The 13178-nt window shown below is 38.1% G+C and overlaps 1 protein-coding gene and 1 pseudogene across 1 annotated transcript; both read right to left on the bottom strand.

Moving 5' to 3' along the window:
• Positions 1-2: 2 nt before the first annotated feature.
• Positions 3-10349, bottom strand: LOC113062783 (disintegrin and metalloproteinase domain-containing protein 17-like; annotated as a pseudogene).
• Positions 10350-11154: 805 nt separating this feature from the next.
• LOC113062781 (14-3-3 protein beta/alpha-1-like) lies at positions 11155-13058 on the bottom strand. The gene is made up of 3 exons (XM_026232752.1): positions 12868-13058; positions 12119-12214; positions 11155-11946 (listed from the first exon to the last, which is right to left on the bottom strand). Exons 1-3 carry the CDS (start codon positions 12970-12972, stop codon positions 11887-11889), a joined length of 261 nt encoding a protein of 86 aa, XP_026088537.1. The 5' UTR covers positions 12973-13058; the 3' UTR covers positions 11155-11886.
• Between the last annotated feature and the right edge of the window lie 120 nt (positions 13059-13178).

Raw genomic sequence — 13178 nt, 5'->3', positions numbered from 1 at the left:
GCTGAGGTTGACACTTTATTTAAAAATGAAGGCTTGCAAAATATACCAAGTTACGCAAATATCTAACACACCGATACAAAACACTGTCTTAATATTCAATACTTTCTCTCTTGTCCCGTCACAACATTGTGAGGAACCATGCAGTCGGAGTATTACGGGCACGTTTCTTAGCAAAAAAAAAAAAAAAAAAAAAGTTTCACAGGATTTGACACCAGAGAATAAAAGCACGCTTTCAGGGTTGGATGACGTAATAAGATCTAGTACGTAGAATTGACACTAGTATGCTTGATGTTTTACAAGATTAGCACCGATACATTCCCAATTACCTTGTTGAACAAGATTCAGAATAAAAGTGACATTGTCATACTCCCTTTTTGAGTTTTCCTGGTAGATTATATAACAAAACACAGAGTAAACAAAGATTTCACAATACAAATAAAAAAACAAACAAATAAAATACAAGGCACTTTGGATGCTGATCTCAAAGCAGTGTTCATCAGTTCATGAACATCATGAACATTGTCTAACTCGTCTGTCTTTTGATTTTACTAATGACTTTGGTGTCTCATATAAAGCCAATGAGCCAAAACCTTTCTCATTTACCAAATACCGTATCTATAACAGCTGCTGGTACAACTGATTCCAGAACAATAGAAAGAAGAGACGATATCTGAAAATATCAAATTCCCCTAAAAAGTCAGATTGTCTTTTGCAAACAGTTAAAAGGAAAAACACAAGCTTGTGTTCTACAGAGAATACGAAACAATTTGCTGGTGAGTGTCAAGAGCACATAGATGTAAAATATAACCGGTATATTCATAACATAATGGTTCTCATGATTTGTTTGCAACCTCCAAGACAAAAACAGACATGTAAACGTCTTTGTATTGGGCAGTCAAGCTGTAACAATCTATAACAATGAAGCTGGTCATGTGTAGATAACGCTGATGAGTGACATCCGGTATGTTTGTGTGTGTGTAAGTGCATATTGCTTAATCCTAACAGGTCGGAGTTACTATCAAATGCCTAGTTATTGAATCATTGCAATTTAGTGATCCAGTTGCAGCAGTAGTATACTGAGTAAACTATCCCTTTAAAACATACTGCATTCTGGTTATTTTTAATACTGGTGCTGTTAGCACACATTGCAGATCAATGATTATGTATCGCTTGTTCTGCTCAACTTTGAGCATTCCCAATCATATTCCCTTAGAATATTCTTCAATCATAGTCACATTTTTTCCACCATTCATTTATACAATTGCACTTAACATTCAGTCTCCTTGCTATTACTCCGTCCATGTCTCTTTACTCTGAAGGACATGGCATTCTCTCGGTTCTCTGTCAGATCGTCAAAGGAGCGTGACGCGGAGCCGGAAGTAGGGAAGTCTTCTCCCAGGGCTTGTTCATCCAGGTGGGAATCATAGCTGGGATCTTCTTGGATGGTGGCCATGCGTTGGGGCTCTATTGTAGGGAGAGGATTTGGGGTTGGAGCTGGAGGTGGAGCCACCTGAGAGACGGAGACAGGGGGTGTGCTGGTCTGCAGAGGTCCAGACGTCTGGAAGCGTGGCACTGCTGAGGAGCCTGAGGATGTGGGTGGTTTGAAGATCCGCACTGAGGCTGATTCTAGACTGCTCAGGAGCTCTGCATTCTAGAACAGTACATAACCAGTGTCATTGGTTACACTTCATAATAGGTTAAAGAAAATAATCTTTTCGGTTTTCTGATTGGTACTTACACTGGGGTAGAAGAGTGATTTTGTGTTCAATTGATACTGCTGGTCAAGTTTCTTATCCTAGACAATGAGATAGAGATGTTGAGAAAAACCGTTTTTGGAATGGTCCTTTCATTATTGCAACTTCAAATATATTGCATTTAATATATGAAATATGTATTATCAGTGCTCTTTTGCTTTGAAATCAATCAAGTTTTTCTCAAATTTTGCACTGAAGCAAGTGAAATGTGTTAAATCAGGCCGTCTTCTAAGAGTCTGATTTAGATTTTCTCTTGGTGTAAATAGACATTTAGCCTGTGATTCATTTCAACTTTTTATGGTCCAAAAAATATATTTAGTTTTGCTTTTGGTGTAAATAGACATTTTGTTTGTGATTTATAAAAAATATTTATATTTCTTGCAGGAAGCAAGATATCCCTCTGATTATGTTTTATTTTTCATTTCACTTTCAGTGTAAATAGACCTTTTGTCTGCAATTCATTTCACTTATTCGTTTCACTCTTGGCATAAATAGTCCTTTGACTCACCACACAATGGACCAGAATGCTGAGAGGGATCCAGAAAAGCAGTGAAAAGACCACCACTGAGCCAACAATGTTATCAGCCAGAAACTTCCCTGAGAACACAGACACAGGTCTCATTCCTCCACTGGATGTCAAGTGAGAAAAAATCACTGTGTTCACAGATAACTTACCAAAAGTATTGATGTCCAACTTATCAATGAAATCCCACAACCTCTCAATAACATCCTGGACTTGTTTATTGCATTTGCCCTGGGAAATGAGAGGAAATGTTTTAATAATTGAACGCAAACCATTTCCACTTGTCAACTGGAAAAGCTTTAATAGACGTGTCTTTACATAACTGTAAAGTATGCTGTAAAGTCACTCACCACTCCATCACAAAAGCCCACAGTGCAGGGTTTGCCTTTCCGCAGATAGAGGTGGTTACCCTTGTCATTCACATAAGGAGCACAGACAGCATTCTTATCCCTACAGCACACCTTACAGGAGTTGACTGTCTCTGAAAAATGACACACAGGAAAGTTAAAAAAGGTCATGTTTATTTGAGACCGATGTTACAACAGTATTAGCGTTATCAGCAGGTCTGTTTACCATTGCATGCACACGACTTCAGGTTCTTCACAGCTTCACAGAACGGGATGCACTCTCCGTTCAGACACCGGCCATTGTCCACACAGATGGTCTCGTCGGGGAGGTTCTCTGGAGGAGGGCACTCATTGCTGTGTCCTGTAAGAAGCGAAGAACAACAGACTTTCAGTGAGGACAAAGGGCTAGACAAATGCAGTCAAAGTTCATCAGTAAGGAATTTTGCTTAAAGAAAAATAGCCTGTCTGTAGCAGATTTTTGTGCATTGCAACACCGTTTACATGACATTTAAGCACATTTTCTTACCAAGTTTTTCATTACCATAATGCACCTGCAAATTTACTTTCAAAATCTTTTGCAATTCTCATTATACAATCATAAAATCTCAACTATACCAACTACTGGAATGGTATAAAAATATTTCCTAACTAAATATAATACAGCATAATTTCTTTGCATTTCAAAGGGAATGGAATATATATATATATATTTTTTTTTATTATTATTATGATATTAAGTGCCTTCATAATGCAAAATATTTTACCACAAAAACCTATAAAAAAATATACAGTCTTGTTCAAATAATAGCAGTACAATGTGACTAACCAGAATAATCAAGGTTTTTCGTATATTTTTTTATTGCTACGTGGCAAACAAGTTACCAGTAGGTTCAGTAGATTCTCAGAAAACAAATGAGACCCAGCATTCATGATATGCACGCTCTTAAGGCTGTGCAATTGGGCAATTAGTTGAATTAGTTGAAAGGGGTGTGTTCAAAAAATAGCAGTGTGGCATTCAATCACTGAGGTCATCAATTTTGTGAAGAAACAGGTGTGAATCAGGTGGCCCCTATTTAAGGATGAAGCCAACACTTGTTGAACATGCATTTGAAAGCTGAGGAAAATGGGTCGTTCAAGACATTGTTCAGAAGAACAGCGTACTTTGATTAAAAAGTTGATTAGAGAGGGGAAAACCTATAAAGAGGTGCAAAAAATGATAGGCTGTTCAGCTAAAATGATCTCCAATGCCTTAAAATGGAGAGCAAAACCAGAGAGACGTGGAAGAAAACGGAAGACAACCATCAAAATGGATAGACGAATAACCAGAATGGCAAAGGCTCAGCCAATGATCACCTCCAGGATGATCCAAGACAGTCTGGAGTTACCTGTAAGTACTGTGACAGTTAGAAGACGTCTGTGTGAAGCTAATCTATTTCAAGAATCCCCCGCAAAGTCCCTCATTTAAAAAAAGGCATGTGCAGAAGAGGTTACAATTTGCCAAAGAACACATTAACTGGCCTAAAGATAAATGGAGGAAAATTTTGTGGACTGATGAGAGTAAAATTGTTCTTTTTGGGTCCAAGGGCCACAGCAGTTTGTGAGACGACCCCCAAACTCTGAATTCAAGCCACAGTACACAGTGAAGACAGTGAAGCATGGAGGTGCAAGCATCATGATATGGGCATGTTTCTCCTACTATGGTGTTGGGCCTATTTATCGCATACCAGGGATCATGATCAGTTTGCATATGTTTAAAATACTTGAAGAGGTCATGTTGCCCTATGCTGAAGAGGACATGCCCTTGAAATGGTTGTTTCAACAAGACAATGACCCAAAACACACTAGTAAACGGGCAAAGTCTTGGTTCCAAACCAACAAAATTAATGTTATGGAGTGGCCAGCCCAATCTCCAGACCTTAATCCAATTGAGAACTTGTGGGGTGATATCAAAAATGCTGTTTCTGAAGCAAAACCAAGAAATGTGAATGAATTGTGGAATGTTGTTAAAGAATCATGGAGTGGAATAACAGCTGAGAGGTTGCCACAAGTTGGTTGACTCCATGCCACACAGATGTCAAGCAGTTTTAAAAAACTGTGGTCATACAACTAAATATTAGTTTAGTGATTCACAGGATTGCTAAATCCCAGAAAAAAAAAAATGTTTGTACAAAATAGTTTTGAGTTTTGTACAGTCAAAGGTAGACACTGCTATTTTTTTGAACACACCCCTTTCAACTAATTGCCCAATTGCACAGCCTTAAGAGCGTGCATATCATGAATGCTGGGTCTTGTTTGTTTTCTGAGAATCTACTGAACCTACTGGTAACTTGTTTGCCACGTAGCAATAAAAAATATACGAAAAACCTTTGATTATTCTGGTTAGTCACATTGTACTGCTATTATTTTGAACAAGACTGTACATGCAATTTTATATATATATATTCCTAACTGTAAAATCTATCTGTTGATTCTGGGCTGAAATATGACCTACACATATTACTGACAGGTCACATGAAATTTACACACAAACAGGATTATAATATATTTTTAAACTTATTCTCAAGCAGTATTGTTGTTCTTAAAATCTAGAAAAAATTGCTTTTCAACAATAAAATAAAATACAAATATAAGATGCTTAGAAATGTTGGCTTGGCAACTAACTGAAATAAGTTTAAGAAACAAATTAAAGCTACATAGAAATATATATAAAAAAGATCTAATTAAAATGACAAAAGCACATACAATTATTAAAGCAACCTAACTGAAAATAAAAAACTAATATTATAAATAAAGTTGATTCAAAATATTACTAAACACTACACTATAAACCATAAATAATACTTAAACTGTTCTCAATCTGAATTAATAATTTCCAGTTATATTCAAGTACATCCAATTATCTAAACTTGGAGTTTGTCAGCTTTTGCCTCACCTGTACAGTAAGAGCTACCCTTGCAAGTGGCATTCATTGGCTCCTGACACATCTTGCCCTGCTTCTCAAACATGCAGTCTTTGCAGCATGCACTGTTCCTGTCACTGGTGTAAAGAAAAAAAAAATGACAGAAGTTACAGCATGGAACTGACATGAAAAGAAACCCTGTGAGGTGTGAACGGATAATTCAACTTTTGGGATTTACAAGCGAGTAAATTACCACAGAATTTTCATTTAACGTGAACTGTCCCTTTAATTCAGCATCTCTGTGCATTTTTTCATGAGGCCACATGGAGGAGCTGTACCTGCACTGCACATTGGGCTGCAGTTTACAGTTTGACGTGCAGCAGCGGTCGCTGTTGAGGTGGAGCAGTCCGGGATCACACTCCTCACCTTCCTCCACCCGTGAGTTTCCACACACATTGCTGGTCCTCTTACTGAAGCAGGTGGAGGCCTTGGCCTTCAGTGTCTTTGCTATGGCGTTCTTACTGCAGGTTGAAAACAACTATAGAGGAGCACAAAAACATAACACTTACAAAATGATCATGTTGACATTCAGAACAAGGACACCAAGCTGAATTCAAATCACCAAAGGAACGTACTTTATTGTTTAGAGTGGTCCCCGCTCACGCGATGGGGTACATTACGTATCTGCCCCCCTGGTCTTCTCTGGCGCGCAGTGGCGGCATGTCATCTGGGTCATGAAATGGCACCAAAGTTGTGACAAGCTCATGGGTCGTAACCAAGTCTGCTTCCTGTTGGTATATATGGTCAGAAAATTGTTTTCCACATAAATAAATCAAGTAACATTTTCGGACTTCACTTGCCTTGTAAGAATGGTTTTCCCATAATTTTGAGTGCTGGTTAGTCCAGTGTTGAGGTATATATTCACGGTTGTCATTTCCTGATGGAGGACACTCTTAAAACAGACAAACAACAACAACAACAACAACAACATATAACAAAACGTCTAAGTGTGGTGAAAACGTAAAACCAAAATCAATACATCTATAATATGGTATATCTATATCTATAATATTGCACTCACTCTCAGAGCAAAGACCTCCAGGAAAGCCTGGTTTGGAAGGAGCCACGTACGCCAAGCCAAGTGTGCCTTCATCAAAATCCTGATATGTGAACAGATGAGCTAAGCACACCTCGGATGCATTATCTGCAATGTCAATGCTAAATTGCTGCAGGGGGAAGACAAAATGATTTTTTTTTACTACATTTATAGCACAGCGGTTTAATCCTGACCTTAATCTCAAGGCAAATCAGGAACTCTAAATTCCCTTGGGAATTTCTAAAGCACAGTTAGGAACTGGTTTTCTATCTACAAGCAAAGGTCTCTGGAACATTACATATCTGTACAATTTTACTGTACTTTTAATAAAGTAAATGCAGCCTTGGTGGAAATTATATTTATCTTACTCACATCATACTTTTGAATTTTTTTTAAATCACTCAGATTTAGAATTCACATTTTTGAGGTATGACTATGAATCATTTCAAATGTGGAAGAAATGTGAAAAAGTTAACCTCAAGACTTATTTTAATCAAAACTCCCACATAAATAGGCTAAATGATGGTAATTCTTATAACATTTCCATTCTTTCTTTTTCCTGGTTCTCTGCCAAAAAGTTTGCAGGAAGAAATGGACAGCTAAAACACAATAAACAAGTCCTCAATAATATTCTTCACTTGCAAGTATACAAGCAGCTCTCATTGTTTCAAATTAGAAGAGAATACAGAGAAGACGCTCTCATTAATCGAGTCATTCGCTCCAACAGCTCCAGCTCGCTCACCTCCAGGAGCTTCTTGACGTCCCAGACATTTTTGCTCTTCACAGGAGTCCCTTCCATGTTGAAGTGGGCACCTCCCGGCTCTACTTCTGTGGGTGTCTTGTTAATTATGATCTGTAAGAGACAAATTTATGTTTCCTGCTCCAAAAATAGCATCTCGTTGGATCCCATGTTCCCTTAAAGAACCATGCTTACCTGCTGAATCTGAACTCCATAACCTTTAAACTCGTTATCCCAAGTTGTATTACGGTAGATGTCATCCACACGATCAATCAGCTCAATCTAAAACACATCAAAGGCAAATTTGTAAGACATCTGCCAACAATTTGATAAAAACCCTCCTCTCAGATGACAGGTTTGAAATGGAAATGTAAGGTGCAATGCAATGATACTCAACCAGGGGACGGGGCCAACTTGGAGGCCTCAGCAAACTTTTAAGAGGGCAACAATATGACTTAAAAATGATTCTATTCGAAGGTTGGGGGTAGGTAAATATATTATGTTTTTTAAAGAAGTGTCTCATGCTCTTACCAATGCTGCATTTATCCCATCAAAAAGTAAAAGTAATATTCTATCTTTTTACCAGGTAGTTGAGGGTGGTGCTCTCCTCATTACGGCCCATGTATTTGAAAAAAAACGATAGTCGGCCACAAGCAGCAGAGGGCAGGTGTTCTTACTGTGGTCATGCGTCTGCCTTCTCTCTCTCAGGTGCGCTATGGAAGAGAAGCAATGGAGAGAAAAAGATGGAGAAAATAGACAAAGGGTGAGAAGATGGGAAACTTTACACATGGGTGACAAAACAACTGTGTAAAGAGGCGTCCCACATTACACTGTCTAGATTCAGCTCTGATAAGCAGGGGTGTCAGGTCTACTTTAAACCAGATGTGTTGTTACAGAGATTGAAATTTCAGGATTTGATAACATGTAAAACCTCGACAAATTCTCTCAAAGACTAACCATCCTCCTCCTCTTCATCTTCATATAGTGCTCTGGCTGCTCGCACACTTTCTGGAAGTATCTCGCTGGCATCTGCACTGATGTAGCCGCACACTTTTGGAGCCGCCAGCCGGCTCACGTTCCTGATGTCTTCAGAGCGATATACGAGCAGCCGATCGTCACCAGCGCTTTCCATAAACCTCCACAGTGGCTGAATGGTTTAAAAATCAATGTACTTTATTTGTTAAGGGGCATGAACTAATTCATATTTGTGATGTTATAATACCTCAATGTTGTATTCCGCTTCATCAGTAAGAATATGAGCAGTGAAGTCATTGTCGCCGATATGTGCTTGTACTCTGGAATTCTCCTCTCCTAGAAATCAAGGTAAAAAAACTACACATGAATGATTAGCTAGATTTTAAACATTTAGTGAGTACTTTAGATGTTAAAACACAGAGTTACCAATCACATGGCCAGTGAAGAAATTTTCTCTCTGGACCTCGTACATCTCTTGAGCGCCGTTCTCTTCTACGATCACTGCCTTGAAGTCATGGGTGAAGAGCTCTGTGTTGGTTGTCAGGTACAATTTGAAATGCCTGTGAAATATTTAGGAGAGTTTATCAAATGACTGAGCACTAATATTGACAGTGACATTGCGTCATGGACATGGGCGATGAGTATTCACCTCTGCAATGCAGTGAAACCGAGAAGTCTTTCTGCATGCGTTTGCGACTGGACTTCTCTCTTACGAACCGAATGCTGTTGAAGACTGGACAGCTGAAGAACATCAAAGTCTGACAGCAATGAGCTGAGCTGGTCTGAAAGAAGCACAGGAAACAACTGTATACCTGTCACTAAATGAGATTCATTTAGTGAATTAAGTGAATTTACTGCTCAGAAAGATTTTCTCTCAACTATGGACACGGAAAAAAAAAAAAAAAAAAAGGTAATTGTGACTTTATTTCTTGCAATTCCAAGTCTACGTCTGACAATTCCCATCTTCCTAGAATTGTGAGTTTATGACACAGTTACAACTTTATTTTCTCAGTTGTGTTTATATCTCACAATTTTAAGTTACCATCTTGCTATTCTCACTTTTTTCTTAAAAAAAATGGACATTTATATCACAATTCCTACATTTTTCTCTTAATTCTGAGTATTGCAATCACGACATTTCTTCTCAGGATTCTGTTTACATCTTGGAATTCTGACTTGCAATTTCAGGTTTGTATCTTGCAAATAATTCTGACTTTTCCTTAGAATAGTGAGTTTATATCTCACAATCCTGACTTCTTTTATTTGAACTCTGAGTTTATTTGTCAGAATTCTGAGTTTCTCTTTTAAGAGCAAAAGATCTAAAAAAAAAAAAAAAAGAAGAAGAAGAAGACTGGAATGGAACATAAAACCCGAGTAAATGGGGTGGAAAAATAACTTTCACTACAGTCACGCAAATTTTCAGCCTTTGTGTTGTTTTGTGACATAGAAAACTCCTAAAAACGCTTTTGCAGTTTAGTTTCTCAAACTGTTTGCTGAAAGTCATTCCATTCAATGACAAAAACAAGGAGATCAGGGATTTGAAACGATACAGTAGGGGGTTTGAAAAAGCGCAATATGCTATGACGGCGTCACCAACACAACACAATCTTTCAATGTACGTGTATCCATAATGTTTTTAAATTATTCCCTTTCCCAATAACTCACCGTATTCGTCGTCTAGGACATCCCTAATGTGTCTCCTTGAGCATTCCGTCAGGAAAAAAGACGCCAGAAAGAAAACGATGCGTTTCATGGCGAGGACGTTAATACACAACACAGCACTTCACACAGCAGCGGCGTTTAATCCCATGGATTACCAATCCGCTTGAGATCAACATCTGGACATGGCCAAACAAATGCACACGCTCACATCTGGCTGGGTAAAACAAAGCCACAAAGTATCAATCGAGTATCAAAGAAGAAAAACAAAAACGCTCACTTCAAAACGCTCTCGTCCATGTCGCCTTAAATTATAAAGAAAAAAATAGATTCACTCAAAACCAAATCAAGCCAACATCTGAGTGCGGTGAAATACCCGGAAGTATTTAATGTGGGATGGCTAGATCAGATCGCACGCGCCAGGAAATGACTATTAACTTTATCTAGAGATCGTGTTGATGGCGTTTTTAAAAGACTGATTTAAAGGGTTGATTTAAAATTCACGCGTGACTCTACACTGGACATTTTAAATGGGTTTTAGTCAGTGTATCCGTGAGTTACGTAAGAGGATAAACTCTCGGGCTGTGTCTCAAACCTTGTGTGCTGTCTATATCGTCAGCATTTGTTCGGCGTCACAGTCGTGAGAGCGTGTCTAGGTAGAGAGCTCACTTGGTTTTGAGCACAGCCTCGGTCCGGACACTATTTTTAAATTCTTACCTCAAACACCATGCAATTCAGACCAGTGGAGGACAGTAGCCTATACAAGCAGGCGTAAACAGGAAATACATCAATATGTCCATATAATCAGAAATCAAGTCAATTGCATCACGTTATCGGACAAGCCTGAGATAAAACAAAGAAACAAATTTCGAGACAAAACTGTATGGTTATAAAATGGTCGTTTTAATTCAGATTACATAGCTGTTATGTAGGGCTTGTACATTTTCACAAGGCTTTGGGGGGACTACAGTCAATGATTAGCAAGAACACAAGTGGTCCAAATAACTATTGACATCACTTGACAAATCAAACATCCTCTCAACATGTGCATAAACCTGCAATGAAAAAGTACTAAATCAAACTGTGGAACAAGTATGCAGTATTGGTTCCCATTCCAGTGTATATTAAAAAAATGGGCATGCATGATATATATTTTTTTTCCTTTTTAATTATCACAAGACATTGCAAGGTAACACATTATAGTGAAAACCATAACAAGGCAGGAGTGTTTCGTGTCCTTCATGATGAAGACATGATTTAAATGGTCTATGAAAAGTGCATACTTGGCTGAGCAAAGCTAGCTGACTTGGTAGATCAGACAACAGCCTTCCTGCTCTCAATACTAAAGCACAGGCTCATTTTAAGCCAACACTATGACAGTCAACAAGACATTTATCTCATTCAAGTGTATGTTGATCTCCCTAGAGAGACATAAAAATGGAAGGTGATATAGCAGGACAGGAACTAGCCATGCTTGAGGCAAAACGCTTTGCATTTTGTGGCCGACACTTCCAATGTTTCAGCTCACCAGAATATACACACACACACTAGTCGCTTTGTCACAATTAAAAGGACAATTGATTTTTTGTGAGGCTTATACTTTTCTACAGCAGACACTGCACATATAGAAGGCCAAAGGACAAAAACACAAAACTGAGGAGTGGAAATGTTACCTTAACTTAATATTTACTTTCATTACAACCACAAGCCAGGTGGTGGATAACGGAGAAAAAAAAGCCTGGACTGATTGAATTCCCACAATCACAGCTCATTGGTAATGACCATGGGTTTACATGGCTAGAATAATCATAAGTGAAATAATAAGGAATGAAGAAGTGTAAAAAGTTGTCTTTCAAGGATTCATTTTCTTTAATTTGTGGACAGACATGGGTGTTTAGTTCTCTCCTCCATCTCCTCCTTCACCCTCATCTGCAGCGTTGTCAGAGGTCCATAACTAATAAAAAAAAAATTAAAAAGAAGACAAAAAAGGGTTTTTGAATACTGAACATTTATATTTTGAATAATCAATCTTAACGATTTTAATATAACCAAAGCACAATCCACAAGTCTCGGAGAAAATTATTTTTGTTGTTTTGTAGGTCAGTATGACCTTCTTTGTAACTCACTGTGAGGTTGTCTCTAAGCAGCTGCATGATAAGTGTGCTGTCTTTGTACGAGTCTTCATTCAGTGTATCCAGCTCTGCAATGGCTTCATCAAAGGCCTGCAAGCACAAAGGCCACAATAAGTTGAAGTATGTGAAGAACCACAAGTGTCAAGCCCCTGGTATGCAAACCATGTGTCTGATCAAATTCAAAGCTTGAGGAAAAGCTAAAAATCCAGAAGGATGAGGGTAAAATTTCCCTCTATTGAGTTCAACTTTAATTAAAGATGAAGTGAGTATTTTTCACTACCGCCAGCAACTAAAAGAATGAAAAAATTAGCCCCAACACTATCTGCTCGTTTTGAAAGAGGGAAAAAAAAACATCTGTAATATCCCTGCTAAATAGCTTATTACAGGTAGTCCCTCCTCAAACTCATATTATTTGTCAAGCTGGAAGCTGAAATGTTGAATAAATAAATATAGACTAAGTTAAAATGAAAATCATCATTTACTCATCCTCATGTCGTTCCAACCACTAAGACTTTGGTTTATCCTCAAAACACAAATGAAGATATTTTTATGAAATCTGAGATGTTTCTGTTCCTCATGAAGGTAAAATCACTACATATGATTAACAGATTAATTTTAGCTTATTTGATCTATATATGCATGTAGATTGGGGTGTAAGAAAATATCAATGCATGTGTGTATTGCAATATTTTGTTTGGCGATACTGTATCGGTTCTCAATAATGTTGTCATCTAAAGACCTACTTGTTTGGCCAGAGCGCAGGCCTGTTCGGGAGAGTTGAGGATCTCATAGTAGAAGACAGAGAAGTTGAGAGCCAGTCCCAGACGGATGGGGTGTGTGGGCTGCATCTCCTTCTTACTGATGTCAAAAGCATCCTGGTAGGCGCCTTGAGAGTTGGTTATAGTGTCTGAAGAGACACACACAAACACACACAAAATGTTATGACAAAATTAGTGATTGGTTAAAAAATATATCTACTGTATATATAACTGGTAGCAATGAGTTAGAGGTTTTGTTCTTAAAAATCAAAATCCTACTATCCATGCTGACATGT

Source organism: Carassius auratus, chromosome 45 (genome assembly GCF_003368295.1).
Source record: "Carassius auratus strain Wakin chromosome 45, ASM336829v1, whole genome shotgun sequence".
Classification (NCBI taxonomy): domain Eukaryota; kingdom Metazoa; phylum Chordata; class Actinopteri; order Cypriniformes; family Cyprinidae; genus Carassius; species Carassius auratus.
This window is presented reverse-complemented; position numbering and strand designations above follow the sequence as displayed.

Excerpts from the sequence above, each read along its gene's own strand:
- LOC113062781 (XM_026232752.1), bottom strand. The coding sequence starts at position 12,972 with ATGCAGCCCACACACCCCATCCGTCTGGGACTGGCTCTCAACTTCTCT. Across the intron at positions 12,215-12,867 it reads CCTGCGCTCTGGCCAAACAA|GCCTTTGATGAAGCCATTGC; the intron begins GTAGGTCTTTAG and ends TTGTGCTTGCAG. Across the intron at positions 11,947-12,118 it reads TGCTTAGAGACAACCTCACA|TTATGGACCTCTGACAACGC; the intron begins GTGAGTTACAAA and ends TTTTTTTATTAG.